This window comes from Staurois parvus, unplaced genomic scaffold (genome assembly GCF_062004578.1).
Source record: "Staurois parvus isolate SC_StPar_1 unplaced genomic scaffold, SC_StPar_1.0 ptg000124l, whole genome shotgun sequence".
In the NCBI taxonomy this organism is placed as follows: Eukaryota; Metazoa; Chordata; class Amphibia; order Anura; family Ranidae; genus Staurois; species Staurois parvus.
Genome location: NW_028317920.1, coordinates 4,139,753 through 4,156,941, shown reverse-complemented (window position 1 = coordinate 4,156,941; position 17,189 = coordinate 4,139,753). Strand labels below are relative to the sequence as shown.

General features: G+C 42.2%; 1 protein-coding gene across 4 annotated transcripts in view; it reads left to right on the top strand.

Annotated features, from left to right (window-relative positions):
* Nucleotides 1-17,189, top strand: part of LOC149467093 (solute carrier family 41 member 1-like) — a 68,565-nt gene that overhangs the window by 23,149 nt on the left and 28,227 nt on the right. For 3 of the 4 annotated variants that reach the window (XM_089672291.1, XM_089672293.1, XM_089672292.1), the window contains exons 3-4: nt 15,114-15,221; nt 16,425-16,496. In XM_089672291.1, coding sequence (XP_089528417.1) covers nt 15,114-15,221; nt 16,425-16,496 — 180 coding nt within the window. Of the gene's footprint in view, nt 1-10,008; nt 10,310-15,113; nt 15,222-16,424; nt 16,497-17,189 lie in introns of those variants that run through there. The other variant, XM_089672294.1, reaches the window with a different exon arrangement.

Below are 17,189 nucleotides of genomic sequence, written 5' to 3'. Positions count from 1 at the left end.
TGTATAATAAACAGCTTCTATCAATAAGATCGCAGGCTATCTTGCTCACCCTCATAAATGTGAGTTATCAGTGCATACAAATGAAGAAAATATAGATGCCGCGCTCTATCAATACCTATTACCTGGATATAGTATAAAAACTGTATTTACACTAAATATCTAATAGCTGCATGATCTCTTATGTGTAACCATACATGATTGTAATGCCAATCAATACCCAAATATGTGTTAATAGTGAATAAATGAATTAGGAAAATATATATCAAAATTGGTGATATAAAAGAAAAAAAAATATAATAAAAGTCTGTACAAAATTATTCAAATTTGTGTCCTTCGATGATTAAATAAATAATCCAATTAATACATTGAAAAATATGAAAAAATATGAAAAATGAATAAAAGGTGAGATTCCAAAATATTGTGCAAAAACACAAAACAAACTTGGTGCAGAGTTCAGCAAGGATGAAATATCTGTGAGCTATCCTTCCAATCACCCTGAGGTGATGCAGGTGAAGGTTGCAGATAGAGGGCTACTATGTAAGCCTGAATGGTCATATGGATCTCTCCCTCCTCAGATCTTTCCTTGATCCAGCCCTTTCGACATTCCTCATACAGATCATGTAAATAGAGAAAAGTGCATAGTGCTTTATCGTTGATAAAAATAAACACTTTAATTTGTGCTCAATATGCACTCACATTGATTAAAAACAATCTGCGCTTTGTATAATAGCCGCTTAAAGCGGTGAAGACTAGCCTCTCGGGTGTGCTCTCATACACTATCAGTGCTCACCGTGTAAGGATGTGTGGTGATGTCACTGCCCCTCTCCACAGGGATGCCCAAATGCCCAGAATGCACTGAAAAGTGGTAAATTATTAACTATCTCAGACTGCTTCAGAGAAATACAGAGAGTAGAAGCAGAGACAGCAGTATGTGTTGAGATAATTAGGTGTGAGTTGCTCATTAACATTTCTTTTGTTTCCAAGGGTGGGAAAGGTGTCTGGTGGCAGGAGTCATTAAGGCCACCTGGCAGGGGGTCTTCATGAGGAATTTGAGGTATGAATGATCATTAACATATCTTTGGTTTCCAAGGGTGGGAGAGGTCTGAGGTGTGAATTGGTCATTAACATATCTTTTGTTTCCAAGGGTGGGAGAGGTCTGAGGCCTGAATGGTCATTAACATTTCTTTTGTTTCCAAGGGTGGGAAAGGTGTCTGGTGGAGGGAGTCATTAAGGCCACCTGGCAGGGGGTCTTCATGGGGAATTTGAGGTGTGAATGATCATTAACATATCTTTGGTTTCCAAGGGTGGGAGAGGTCTGAGGTGTCAATGGTCATTAACATATCTTTGTTTTCCAAGGGTGGGAGAGGTCTGAGGTGTGAATTGGTCATTAACATATCTTTGGTTTCCAAGGGTGGAAGAGGTCTGAGGTGTGAATGGTCATTAATATATCTTTTGTTTCCAAGGGTGGGAGAGGTCTGAGGTGTGAATTGGTCATTAACATATCTTTTGTTTCCAAGGGTGGGAGAGGTCTGAGGTGTGAATTGGTCATTGCAATGTGTGACAAGCTTGGTAGGAACATCCCGTGTTCAGTGTTTTGTCCATCTGAGCACCTTGAAAACTCTGCATGCGTTTTTCATGATGAAAAAAGGCTCTGGACAGCATTGGGAACTGGAAGAGTTTAAAAAAAAAATTTCAAACGCAAACGCTTATAAACGCGATAAAATCAACGTCTGAATACAAGTTTGCTGCGTTAAAAAAAACGACTGTAAACTCAACTGCCTGTAAACCAATGTAAACGATGATGTGTACATGGACACATAGGAAAACATTAGGGAGAGTTCAGGGGCTGCTGAAAAAACGCTGAACATCTCCTAAACGTGAGTTTATCAGCTGCAGTGTACATGAGCCCTAACAGTATGATAAAATCAGTACTTTTCTTTCTGCTTATTACGGCTCCCGCTGAGAGAGCTGCTGGCCTCAAAGATTGCAGTGCTGGGGTCATCCTTCTGCCCCTTTTCCCCTTAGCCATTCGCAGAACATTGTGGATATTGAGAATGGTTTGCATGGGAGAGGGGGGCAGAAAACAGCACTAGCACTGCAGTCTGTGAGACCATATGGTCTCAAATTCAGAACAAGCCATTAGTACAGTGGGAGCCGTAGATTGTGCTGTCAGATTGTATTGTGTGTGGTGAGCTTTAACCCCTTTGTAACCAGTGGTCATTGATGTGTGGATGCCAACACCAAATTTGAGCAGCTTCAGGGTTCTGTGCAGGACACTCGAGCTCCTCCACACCAAACTGGTCAAACCACGTCCTTATGGGGCTGGTTTTGTAGACGTGGGGGGTCATGCTGGAGTCACAAGGTTGGAAGTGCAATATTCATATAATATAACCTTTTTGTGATATAATAATACAATTAAACCCTAAAGTGTCATATAAAATCTCAGAAATCCCAAAAAGTGTCCAAAAAAGAAAAGTCCAAAGAAAAGTCCAGTGTTCAAAAAGGTGCCAGATTTCCAAACTTTTTCATCCAATAGGAAGGATTGAATCCTATTCCATCCAGTAAGAACCTCAAAAATAAAAATAAATACTCTAGTGCATTACCTTTATATAAAGGAATAATCACTCCGTGCAAAAACTCAACCACTTAAAAATGTGCCAAAAACCTTTTATAAAGTAAATTAATGATTTTATATAGTGCACATATGTACTACAAATTAAACTGTGAGCACTCTGTGATCGCTGCAACACTGTGCATACACCAAAAACCAGCACCAATAGTATTAAATACTATTACCCTCTGTATGTATATAATCAGCTTAACAGGATTATGGATCAGAAATCTTCCATTCTCTCTTCAAAGATATTTTTCCAAGATATTTTTGCAATATTGTCTAAGGCCCCATTCACATAAGCAAAGTTGAAATTGTGATTCCAAATTGCGTCGGAAAGTGTAACGCTTGTGTGGATGCCACTACTCCGAATGCGGTGTAATTCTGCCACGTGACAGAATCGCGCAGGAATCTCCGCAATACACGCTGTCAAATAATGCGCTAGGCTTGTCACCCAAAAAGGAGCAGGAACATGCATAGGGCAGCCCATTGAAGCGGATAGGCTGCTCTATGTGCGACATGCGTTTCCCGGTGTAAATTGCGCTTTAAAAATTGTGAGCGGGAATGCTCATTCCTGCTACGTGAGGTCTGATCGGGGCCTAAAGTGTCTTTGTATAATGTGCTATTAAGAGTGTCGATTACTGGGAACACCTGAACTCCATCATTTGGAGGGATGTCCACAAACTTTTGGCCATGTAATGTGGATATGGTTTACTATACTACTATACTATAAGTGGAGAATTTCTCTTCTCCGCAAAACTGGCGTTTCGCTTTAATATTCTTTTGTTGCGGGGATCAGGTCACTGTGCCCTCTGCCATCAGATAAACACACAGTGGACAGTGTGTACTCACTGCCAGCAGTTTGGAAGCTTAGCGAGAGGGGACAGGAGATACAGGAACACATTCTACCAGGGACTGGCAGAGGACCAATGTGAAATACCAACCAGGAATTTAAAAGGAACTACGGTGGACAAAATGAACCAGCACCACTGGGGGTATCTATTTATATAAACAGCTATGCAAATATCTCAAGCATTCATACAGCAATCACTAATGATCCCCATTATTTGCTTAAAACATTTAATTCCTATAATAATCAGCTCTAGATCTAGTGGTCATAATGATTGGCTCTCTTGGAATAACCTAATCGGGAAAATTCCACATTATGGCCACTAGATGGAACTGAGGATCAAAGGAAATAAGACAGGAAAATTGCAAGAATTATTTGTGTTGGCTTTATAAATGCTTCAGACATTTGCACAGCAGTTTTTTTTTAAACAGACCTGCTACTAGTACAACCTCAATTGTTTGTCCCTAAAAAATACATGCACCTCTTCATATAAATAAGTAATCAATCCTTTATTGTAAATCTACAAATATTTATTACAGGTATTTATATCACACAGGGCATTACATATACTGTACGTTTACATCACTCCCTGCCCTCAAGGAGTTTACAATCTAAGGTCCCTACCTTCCATGCATATATACTGTACACATACCAGTTTAGACTGGAGCCAATTAACCTACCAGCATGTCTATGGCATGGTAGGCAAGTGGTTAAATCTTGATACCGGCTTTATGAGCCAGCGAAGAGCTTTCCGATCACTTTTACAAGTCTCTCAAAGGGGTGCTCTCCCCTGCTGGCAATGCCAGTGGTACCCAAGTGGTTCCCATGCTCTCTCCTTCCATCAGGTAGCCCAGGACCATTGGAAACTGGTTTCTTGGGGGAAGCACGATCTGTGCTGGAATAGCTGCATCAGAGGGCAAGAGAGACATTGGGGGTCTAAAAGACCCCTGATTTCTCAATAAAAAGGAGATGTCACTTGCCAATCTATCACATAGATGTGATGGCAATAGAGTAAAAAAAATTGTATAAAATAAATAAAAATAATAAAGCAAAAAAGAAAAAAAGAGAAGAAGATAAAATAGAAAGAGGATGGCTTTATGGAACCTTTTTCTACTACATTCTGTTGATTAATAGGAGGGAGATACAATCTATAAAGTGTCATATTTAATAGCTAAATTGACACTGTAAACGATAGGTTTACCTATGTTACTGCCCTATTTAGGGTGTAATACAGCGGGGAAAATAATTATTGGATCCCCTGCAGATTTTGTAAGTTTGCCCACTTACAAAGAAATGAAGGGTCTATCATTTTTATCATAGGTGTAATTTAAATGATAGAGACAGAATATCAACCAAAACTCCAGAAAAAAAAACACGATACAAATGTTATGAACTGAGTTGCAGTTCAGTGAGTAAAATAAGTATTTGATCCCCTACCAACCAACAATGATTCTGGCTCCCACAGACTGGCTATGTGCTCATGTGGTACACAGTTTAGTCCTGACAATTCAAGAATGAGCTCCTAATGACAACTCATTATGTGTATAAAAAACACCTGTCCACAGAATCTCTTTCTTCCATTCAAACCTCACCACCATGGGCAAAGGATGTCAAAGGCTGTCAGGACAAGATTGTAGGCCAACACAAGGCTGGAATGGGCTACAAGACCATCAGCAAGAAGCTTGGTGAGAAGAAGATAACTGTTGGAGCAATTATTCACAAATGGAAGAAATACAAAATTACCATCAATCGCCCTCGGTCTGGAGCTCCATGCAAGATTTCGCCTTATGGGGTAAGGCTGGCCATACATTATACAATTTTCTTGAGAATTTTGCTTTAGAATGACTAAAAACCATATAATAGGAGGTCAAATCTAAACAACACTTTCAATTGTATCCCATTAGGCAGGCCCTTGCACTACATAGTTGAAGGTAAATCTAAAGGAAATTTGGCAGAAATTGGACAGAAAATTGTATAGTGTATGGCCAGCCTAAGGATGATCATGAGAAAAGTGAGGAATCAGCCCAGAACTACACGGGAGGAGCTTGTGAATGATCTCAAGGCAGTTGGGACCACAGTCATGAAACTTACCATTGGTAACACAATATGCCCAGGGGCGGACTGACCATTTGGAAACTCGGGCACTGCCCGAGGGCCCGGGGTCAGTAGAGGGCCCCATGAGATGCCCCTGGTACCTTTTCCATAGGCCTTTTTGAGTTTGGGCAAGGACACAGGGGCTCCATGATCCCCTATTGCCCGGGGGCCCCATGAGTTGTCAGTCCGCCCCTGCCACCATGGATTGAAATCCTGTAGCACCCGCAAGGTCCCCCTCCTCAAGAAGGCACATGTACAGGCCTGTCTGACGTTTGCCAATGAACATCTAAATGATTCAAAGAAGGATTGGAAGAAAATGATGTGGTCAGATGAGACCAAAATTAAGCTCTTTGGCATTAACTCGACTCGCTGTGTTTGGAGGAAGATAAATGCTGACTGTGAACCTAAGAACACCATCCCTAGAGTCAAGTACGGAGGTGGAAACAATATGCTTTGTGGCTGTTTCTCTGCTAAAGGTACAGGCCGGCTTTGCACCTTGAAGGTGCCAATGGACAGGGCCATGTATTGTAAAATCTTGGATGAGAACCTTCTTCCCTCAGCCAGAACACTGAAGATGGGTCATGGATGGGTCTTCCTGCATGACAATGGCCCAAAACATACCGCCAAGGCAACAAAGAAGTGACTCAAGAAGAAGCAAATTAAGGTCCTGGAGTGGCCTAGCCAGTCTCCAGACCTTAGTGCTTGTGTGTGCTTGCCAAAAAGAGTTTCTCCACCAAGTACTAAGTCATGTTCTGCTTGGGGATCAAATACTTATTTTATTCACTGAACTGCAACTCAGTTTATAACATTTGTATCGTGTTTTTTTCTGGATTTTTGGTTGATAGTCTATCTCTATCATTTAAAATACACCTATGATACAAATTATAGACCCTTAATTTCTTTGTAAGTTGGCAAACCTACAAAATTTTCAGGGGATCAAATAATTATTTTCCCCACTGTATGTAACATGCTCCTTATCACCTGCCTCCCACTGCCAGAGCTCCCCTCCCTGTGACAGCGGACGGGGGTTCCCTCCACTCTGCCTGCACTTCCGCATAATTTATTCACAATGACCTGTGAATAAATAAACTACAAGTCCCATCTTCCACCGCAGCAGACAGGATTGTAGTTTCAGTGGACTGGGAGCATGCTGATCATTGCACTCCTAAGTCCATTCACACTTCCTACTGCTCTGAAACTGACAGCCGGTACAGAGGTATGGGCAGAAAACTGCAGGGAGAGTGTGCAGGAGCCTGACATTTTTTTGCAGAGGAGCCTGCAGAGGTCAGTGGATTGCGGGTGAAGTGCTCTGCAGGCTTCTGTGCAAAAAATTGTAAATGTAGATTTTTTTTCCTGCAAAAATATGTGAATTTATTATTTATTTCATAAAGGTGAATTTATGCTTTAAATTATTTCAGGGAAAGGAATGTTAGCAAACGGTTGCAGCAGCCACTCGCTGAGATAAAAGAATGTTAGAATGGAAAGTGCCAACTCATCTCACAGATGCTGAGTCATGAAACCATTCTTTTACCGTTGGTTGTAGACACGTAGACAAGGCCGGACTGACCCAGAAGCAGGGGAAACACCCACATGGGGGGCTGTGGTGGAGAGGGCGCAGCTGGGGTGGGAGTCTCTCAAGCTGTCTCCTTCACTCAGCAAGACCGATCTGTCAAAATATACTTCCTGTGTAATCAATGGTCTTTGTGATGTCTGTCCCCACATTTTATCAGAAGCAGAATCCAGAGGATAGCCATCACACAGACGGCAGAGTTCCATTGATTACACTGGAAGAGACAGGCTTCATTCATTTATGAATGAGAAAAACAGTTGTCACCATTATTGATAAATTAATGTTATGTGTAAACTTGTTAAAAATAAAAACAAGTTTAACCCCTTAACACATCAGACATTGGGCTCAATTCACTAAAGGTTAACGCATGAGTTAAGTCAGTCACATGACCACATATCGCATGCGATACTGAAAATGTCAATTCACTATTGCTAGTATGCGGTATTTACCAAAAATAGCAAACACTCGGTAAATACCGCATAAAAAGACCTTGAAATCCATTTACAAAAGGAAATAAATAATGAAATGCATGCGGTAATTAACTAGTGGTCCATGCATGCGGTATGTACTGGTTTATGTCAGAACTGTCATGGGTTGTTAGGGAATGGGTGGCCGCCGAGTCCCTAATAACCAGTGGGTTCCCCACTGACAGCTGAATGTAAAAAAAAGAATTGCCGGCAATTAAAAAATAATTAAAAAATGGCATGGGGTCCCCCCTCCATCCATACCAAACCCTTCGGGTCTGGTTTAAATTTTGAGGGGAACCACCATGCCAATTTTTTTTTAAAAATGGCATGGGGTCCCCCTCAAAATTAATACCAGACCCTTATCCGAGCATGCAGCCTGGCAGGTCAGGAAAGGGGAGGAAATGAGCGAGAGGTCCCCCCCTTCCTGAACCATACCAGGCCACATGCCCTCAACATGGGGGGGTGCCCCCCCACATGCCCTCAACATGGGGGGGTGCCCCCCCAAAGCACATTGTCCCCATATTGATGGGGACAAGGGCCTTTTCCCCACAACCCGAAGGGCTTGGTATGGATGGAGGAGGGACCCCACACCATTTTTTTATTATTTTTTTAATTGCTGGCAATTCTTTCTTTTACATCCAGCTGTCAGTTGGGAACCCTGCTGACAGCTGAAATATTAACTCATAGTTTTTGCTACTAAAATACCGCATGACTTGATAAAATAGCTCATGCGGTATTTTAGTAGTGTTTTTTTGTGAATTCAAAACATTTTTTTAAAAAATGCTATGTGGTATCCTACTGCATACTCGGATGCGGTTGGATACCGCTTACTGAATTGTGCCCAGTATGTTTGTGATGAGCTTCAGTGCATTAACATCTACAGTGTTTGTGCACTGAGTTGCAATTAGATTGAGTGGCACCACAATGCACTGCACATATACCCATGCCTTGAGTTTCTCTCTGAAAAAGGGGTATATACCCTGAAACGTGTCAGCTGGTTTATGATGTTCATTTGGATCTTATTCCTGAGTATACATGCAAAGCTGTTTTATTCATTGCTCTTTTGAGTATGTACTCTTTTATTCTTCATTAAAATGCTAGTGATCATGCACTAGGCTTTTGTGCCTTTTTTGTTTTACATTTTTATACCCGTGCATTAACCTGCTTTGCTATGACATGGGGCATTACCGAAAAACATGGGTGTGAAGCAATTCCATGACTATGTTGCATTCTGCGGTCAGCGGGAAAAATGCCCCTTACATAGGTGACCATTGGTCAGAATGCCCCACTGCCTTGCAGTGATGGTCAAAATGCCACTCTTACAGATAGTAAAAAAGAAAATCAGTGCCATGAAGCTGGCTTTGCCAAGTGGCATTGGACCTGAAACTAGGCAGGTACCATCAAATGGAGGGTTAATCATCCACACCTCAAGGAGACCCTAGCCAGTGCTCGGACAACATCATCCAGCGCCCAGGGCAAAGAAGCCAAACTGCTTCCCCCTCATTATGTGTGAGCTTAGAGGATGCTACCCCCACCTGTTATCCTCTTGTCAAAATGCCTTATATCAGAATGAGCTCACTGGCACCAACATCAATACAGTAAACCACTGCACCAAGGGCAGCCACTCTTTGTCCCTGTCCTGCCCCTAGCAGCCCTAGAGTTCCATGGAACCCTGGTTGAGAATGGCTCCCCTAGAGCGAATGAAATAGAGGAAATACTGCACAGTCAAATGGTGGAGCGTGCATGGGCACTGATTCCATAAAACTAATGGATAATATACCAAGGTGCCCTTGAATTTTTCCCTTATTTTTGCCCATTGTGTTCTCTTGGAGCCCATCTGTGACAAAGAAACTATTTTAAACTACATTTTCATAAAGTAAAGCAAATAGGAAGTGATGACAGCTGATAAGTATCTACAGTCTAATTAGCCACCACTTTGGAGCTGCAATGATGGTGACCACTATACACTCCTGATTAGACTTTCTGTCATCTCTCTCCCTTTCTCATTCTTTCCTTAGACATGGGCAATAGTGAATGCAAATTGCTCATCTTTCCTCAGAATCTTATTCTCTGAAACTTCAGTGTGTTCCGAGGAACTGCATGGCTACTTTGCCCTGTCAACCTACTGATAGAAGGTCCAGGAGGTGTGACTTAAAGTAAGTGACGAGATTCTGAGCTTTGTGGTTTAGAGATAGCAACATGGGCTGCAGATATGTCCCACTGCACAGCTACATTATCAGCCTAAAGCACATGACTCATAAAACTAGCATTATACCCTCAGGAAGCACAACCTTCACGAAGATCTAACCAGTCTAGTTTTTTCCCTTTTCCTCTCCCCATTTTGTGGCAGTCTTCTTAAAAGAAACGTCTGAGGGACTGCCCATCCTCTATCACTCATTATCCTTTTGACGCTCAGTTGGGACCAGAGAAGACGTGACTTTGTATGGGTCCACTAATAGGGAGAGCGGACCCTGCCCTTGGTTTGAACCCAATTTCAACCTGGAAACTATGGATTACGCGACATGGCGGTAACTCAGTTGGACCTGGAGTTTTGCTATTATGGAGGGAAGTTGAGAGGGTTCAAGTGCAAGCTCTCAAAGCACCCACATGGGTTCATCAAAGAGACTTTTTTTTCCATTGCTGCCCAAGTGCTTGTGCCCTTCCTGATGTCTGGGTATGGTATGGTGGCAGCTGGACTGCTGATGGACATATTCCAAGTGAGTAAAAAAACAAAGGTAGCTGTAGCTACTGAATTATACATTGCATTCATAGTTTTAAGGTGTCCTTATGTCAGCATGATACAAGAATCACTTGCAAAAATTGGGTAATGTCAGTGGACATCAATGGGGCATTTTGCCAAATGTGATAATTGATCATTGAAGGTACCAAAAAGACTTCAAACTGGAAACATTATTATATAATAATTTTCTAAAAACGTTTACTTTGATTATATTCATCGGTCCATGATAGTCTTTGTCACCCAAATTTCTATGTATTCGTAGAACTCAGGGTCAGATCTAGTCTATCTCATCTGGGGGAGCAATATAAAAAGTCAGAGGGCATAATGTCAATAGTGTGACAGAGATTCAGGGAACCAGTATTCCCTGTTCACTAAGTGCACTTCTGTAGCACGAGTTACAGCCTGGAAATAATGTCTGACAGGTAGACGGATAGACAGAACCTGAGCTTCCTTATATCAAGAATCCCTGCCAGAGTCCCCCTTACCTAAGGTGTCCCCATCAGAGTGCCCCCCCTTGGACCAAGTGTCCCCATAAGATTGTCCCCTTGCATCTAATAGAGTACCTCCTTACATCAACTGTCCACATCAGAGTGTCCCCTTACATCACCTGCTCTATCTGAATACCCCCTTATATCAACTGTTCCCATTAGAGCCCCCCTTACATCAATTGTCCCCATCAGAGTGTCCCCTTACATCAATTGTCCCCATCAGAGTGCCCCCTTACATCAATTGTCCCCATCAGAGTGCCCCCTTACATCAATTGTCCCCATAAGAGTGTCTTCTTACATCAATTGTCCCCATCAGAGTGCCCCCTTACATCAATTGCTCCCATCAGAGTGCCCACGTCCGATACATTTTCCCCTTCTGAGTCCCCCTTTACTTCAGTTGTCCCCATCAGAGTGTCCTCTTAGATCAATTGTACCCATCAGAGTGCTCCCTCACATCAATTGTACCCATCAGTGTGCCCCCTTAGATTAATTTTACCCATCAGAGTGCCCACTTACAATACATTTTCCCCTTCAGAGTGCCCCATTACATCAATTGTCATCATCCGAGTGCCCCCTTATGTCAATTATCCCCATTAGAATGTCACTTTACATCAAGCGTCCCCATCAGAGTGCCCCCTTACATTAATTTTTCCCATCAGAGTGCCCCCTTAAATGATTTGTACCCTTCAGAGTTCCTCCTCACATCAATTGTACCCATCAGAGTGCCCACTTACAATACATTTACCCCATCATACTGCTCCCTTACATCAATTGTTTCCATCAGAATGCCCCCTTACATCAACTGTTCCCATCAGAGTGCCCCCTTATGTCAATTATCCCCATTAGAGTGCCCCCTTACGGCAAGTGTCCCTATCAGAATGCCCCCTTTCAACAATTTTCCCCATCAGAGTGCCCCTTACATCAATTTTCCCTATCGAGTGCCTCATGGATCAGTAAATGCACACTTAGAGACCTGGGGGTCATTAAAACTGAAGGGGGGGGGCACCCCAGCATTCTTTTAGATCCGGGCCTGGTAGAACTTACAATCAGGGACTACAAATGATTACACGTGGAATTATGTTAGTCAACCAAAAAAATACCAACATGTATAAAATTATTGATGGTTCATTGGTTTCCAATATAAATGTAAAGTGACTGCCCTCTCTATACCACCAATCACTAACCTTCACCTGACCCTTGGGCTTACTGTAAACTGGTTATATACTAGTAGAAATTCATTTGAAATTGCGCATGAAATGTTCTTTCATGTTCCTTCGACAAAAGTGGATCAAAGGATTGACACCTATTGAGCTGGGACTGCTGCACACTGATCCGGATATAGCCATCCCCTACTGAACCGATCAATGTATGGCCAGTTTTAATTCACCATCCAAAATAAATCATCTTTCTTCATAAATCTTGGCCAAAATGTATTCAGTTATCTTAATAAAATAATAACCCAAATTAGTTTATAACCAAAAATTATAATTTTTTAAAACATTTTTTTTAATTTTTATGTTATTTTGTTATATTATTTTTTATGTTTTTTTTTTTTAACATACCGTCACCCTAGCAGTTCAGTGTCACCATAGTGACACTGTACTACTTGTGGAGGTTGATGAAGATTTTTTTTCTCTCTTTACACTGATTGCTTTTATACCCATAAAGGCTGTAAAAGCAATCATTTCTCCTTCTCTCTGGCTGCATTCTTGCAGCCATTGAGAAATACTGTGTGAGATGTGATTGGTCACAGCTTGTCACATGGTACAAGGCTGTTGTGAATAGCCTTGTACCATGTGACCTGTGATCATTCACAGATTTCACTAGTAGTAAGCAATGATGTCAGGAAGTGACATCTTGCTTACTACTATTCATGTTATCACTGATTGGCCAATCAGGGATCACATGAATTGGGACCTCACACAGAGGTCCTGTACAGCAATCGGTGTTCTGCTGTGTCTGAAGGCAGTTAATGCGGGGGCTGTTTATAAACGGCAACCCGCTTCGGAACTGCTTCTGTCTGGCCGTTTATTTACATGGGCCGGACGGGAAGTGGTTAAAGCAGAGCTCCACCCAAAAGGGGAAGTTCTGTTTTAAGGACTGCTCCCCCGCCCACCATTAAGAATTGGCATCCTTGTGGAGCAGGTACCAAAATTTGACAGGTACCCGCTCCCACTTCCGGTCCGATCACCTAGGCGATCGGAAACGGAAGGTGTCCTCCCTCCCTCCCTGTAGGCTTTTGGGACACATGACAGGTCCCAGAAGACTACAGGACCATTCATGAAGCGCAGCACTACTCGCGCATGCGCAGTGGGTACACGGCTGTGAAGCCGCAAGTTATGCGGGTGCCAAACTAGTCATCAAATGCAATGGAATGGGGGCACTCATTCTCCACCTCCCTAAACTCCAAGTCTCCCAGGGAAGCTAATGAAGATTGCTTTCATACAACAACTTCTTAAGTTGAGAGTAAACCGTTAATGTGAGGTATTGTGGGTTTATCCAAATTTATACGAGGTGGTATGAAAAATACTTTTTGAGACTAGTTTTGTAACATGCAGAACAAGGCATGGGGCAATAGGGACAATGGCTCACATATGGTGGGAGTGCCAGAATATTCAGTTATTTTGGCAGGAGATATTTCATCAAATACAGGAGATTGGGGGATATCTATTCAGAAGGATCCATGGGTGTGCATTTTCTATAAAACAGAGATGCCAGTAAAACAATATAAAAATAGCTTATTATACCATCTGATTAGTGCGGCAAAAGGTTTAATCCCTAAATTTTGGCAGGCTCAAGAACCTCCAACAACGAGGGATTGAATAGATAGAGCTGAATATGTTAACGGGATGGAGGAACTTTGTTTTATGGAGAAAGATGAAATGCAAAAATTTTGAAAGAAGTGAGGTAGATGGAATGAGTTTAAAACAGAAAAATATTTAAAAATGAAAGGCCCCCCGGTAGCAGAGTCAGAAAATTTAAATGGTTAAATAGAGCTACAGTATATACATGACTACATCTATGGGAGGGGAAAGAGAGGATAAAACGAAATTGGACAGGGATTTTTGTACTGGGAGGGGATGGGGATTAAGTATATGTGTGTGATGTAATAGGAATTTATGGCTCTTTTGTAATGTACTTTTAAAGGAAAATTTAATAAAATATCTAATAATAAATTAAGTTAAGTGTAATACTAGGTATTTTGGGTTTATCCAAATTCATACGAGGTGGAAGGAAAAAGACTTTTTGAGACTAGTTTTGTAACATGCAACACAAGGCTGCATGCACAGTCACATGGAGCACAGACCTTCAGAAGACATCACCCTGTGTACATCGGGAGCTTTGCTATTGGTGCTATTCTGACCACGTGTGTTACCACGTCTGCTATTTCATCATGGACAGCAAGTTGGAACAAAGAGCAAACGTTGAAATCTGTGTGAAACTGGGCAAATCGCTGGATCTCCACAATGTTGTGAAAACAGTGACCTTTGAGCTGGTTCTTCATCTTCGGGAAGAGGGCATTTTCAGGGGATGAGCTCCTTGAAAGTCTTCTTGATCTCTCGTCATCTTCCAGTGATGTTCTTCCGTTCTTGTACCGCACCTGCCACTCAAAACACCTTGAACGACTCTTTGCAGCATCGCTGTAAACTTGCTGAATCATGTCAAACATCTCTGTGGCAGATTTGCCCAATTTCACACAGAATTTCATGTTTGCTCATTGTTCTAACTTGCTGTCCATGATGAATTAGCAGATGTGGTAACGCACACGGTCAGAATGGCACTAGGTGCACAGCTCCCGATGCACACCGGACAATGTCTTTTGGCACACTGACTTATGAAGGTCGGTGCTCCCTGTGAATGTGCATGAAGCCTCGTGCTGCCATCTGTTGGTGTGTTACAAAACTAGTCTCAAAATGTTTTGATACCACCTCGTATATACTGTATATTCATATATAATAGGATGTTCCTGTCCTATTTAGCAAAAATGCTTAACTTGTGGCCTCAAACCTATGGATGCTGTGCTTTATATTAGATCAAGGGGACTTTTCTGCCAAGCTGCTGCACAGCAAAGCGTTGGCCCATTGTGTGGTGTCATAGGACTGTCATTCCCTTCTGATTTCCAGGTGTTAACTGTGCGTATGAAAGATTCTTGCTGGTCAAAGTTCTGCAGGCTGGGATGGAGCCATCTTGTCTGCTGACATAAGTGGAAGTCACAGGAACTTGCTGATTGTCCGATTTATAACATGTCCAGTTCTTCTAATCAGCAGTCACTGTATGTTTAACTCTTTGCAGCACTGGGATGTCTTCAGAACCATCACAGAGGTTTTCATACTGGTGCCAGCTTTGGTTGGCCTTAAGGGGAACCTGGAGATGACATTGGCTTCTCGACTTTCCACTGCTGTAAGTTCTCTCTTCTGCTCTCCTCTCTTCTTTTTTCACCTTGTTTCTTGTTTGCTCTCTTGCTTCACCTCTGCCTCTCTGCTGCTCTTCACTTATTTGCTTTCCTTTTCTTCTCCCTCTTCCTTCTTTTCGTCTTCTGTCCTCTTCTCCCATCTCCTCATCTTTCTGGCCTCCTCTTCTTTCATCTCATCTCCTCTTCACCTTCTCTGCTTCTTCTCCTCCCCTCACCTTCTTCTACTACCCTCTCTTTTACTATTTTCTTTTTCTAACTTCTCTCATCATCCTCTTCTCTGTTCTCCTTCTCCTTTTCTTCTTTGCTCTTCTCTCACCTTCACTTCTTTCTTCTAATAACATCTTTTTTTTTTCCTGTCCTCACCTCTTTTCATTTCTTACTCCTCTTCTTTCTTCTTCACCCCCAATTCTATTTTCTCCTCTTGTCTCTCCTCCTTCTCTTCTCTGCTCTCCTTCTCTCCTTTTCTCACCTTTTCTCCCGTCTTCTCCTAACCTCTCTTCTTTTCATCTCCTCTCTTCACCTTGTCTATTATGTGCTCTCCTTTTTCACCTCTATCTCTCTGCCCCTCTTCTCTTATTAAATCTCCCTTTTCTTCCCTCCTTCCTCCCTTTTTTCTTCTTCTTCTTTCCTCTTCTCCCCTCTCCTCCTCATCTTTCTGCCCTCCTCTTCTTTCATCTCCTCTCATCCTCCTCTTCTCTCCTTCTTCCTCCTCTCCTCACCTACTTCTACTACCCTCACTTTTTCTCTTTTCCTATCCCACTTCTCTGTTCTCTTCTGCTCATCTTCTTCTCTCCTCCTCCTTCTGAGTTTTCCTCTCCTTTTCTCATCTTCTCTCCTAACCTCTCTTCTTCTCGTTTCCTCTCTTCACTTCAATTTCTCCTTTCACTTTTTCTTCCCTCTTCCTATCCTCTCCTCTTCTCCTTGCATCATATCCCTCTATTTCCTTACGTTTTCTCCTCTCCTGTGCCTTCCTCTCTCATTTTCTCTCCTCTTCTCCCCTCTCCTCTCTTTTTTTTCTTCTTGTTCCTCTCCTCTCTCTATTCAACTCTTACCTTCTTGGGTATACCCTCTCTCTTCATAACTGTCATTCATATCTATTGCTTTGCATTCCATCCTCATTCTGAAGAGATAAAAGTTGAACATTTATTAGTAACACAAAGCTTCCTTCTGTCTCTTTGTTATTTTTGCAGGCGAACACAGGTCAGATGGATGACTCCAGTGAAAGGTGGAAGATGGCAGTCAGCAATTTAGCTTTAATTCAGGTTAGTCACATCATTTTATTGCTCTGGATAGAACATTTAGGTATATTATTTCATAACATGTTAGTTATGCATTCCCAAAGATTCATAATAAATTTGTTGGTTCCCTGGATAAAAGGCATGGTTTTTCCCATTCTTTGTTTTTTGGAAGCTCAGCAACACAGTATGAATTGTGCATCAGATACCCCTGCCAGAGAATACATCCAGGCTGGTGACCAGACTTTTCTCCATTGCAATCAAACCATTAAGTTTTGGTCACCAACCTTTCCAGAATATGTAAGCAAACTCCTTGTACTACAGGAACAATGCAGTTGAGCTTTATACACTTAAAACCTCCCCTTAGTCAAGATCCTGGCGTTCAGTAGATTGCAGTAACTAAAATTAAGCCATATAGAGATACTAGTTGTACCCAGGGGCGGACTGACAACTCATGGGGCCCCCGGGCAATAGGGGATCATGGGGCCCCTGTGTCCTTGCCCAAACTCAAAAAAGCCTATGAAAAAGGTACCAGGGGCATCTCATCGGGCCCCCTACTGACCCCGGGCCCTCGGGCAATGCCCGAGTTTCCAAATAGTCAGTCCGCCCCTGGTTGTACCTTTTTGTAATATATCTTTGCATTTTTAATGAATATATTATTGGATATAGTCGGGTTCTTTCTGAAATATAGGTTTAAAGCACAACAGGTGAGGTAAGTCA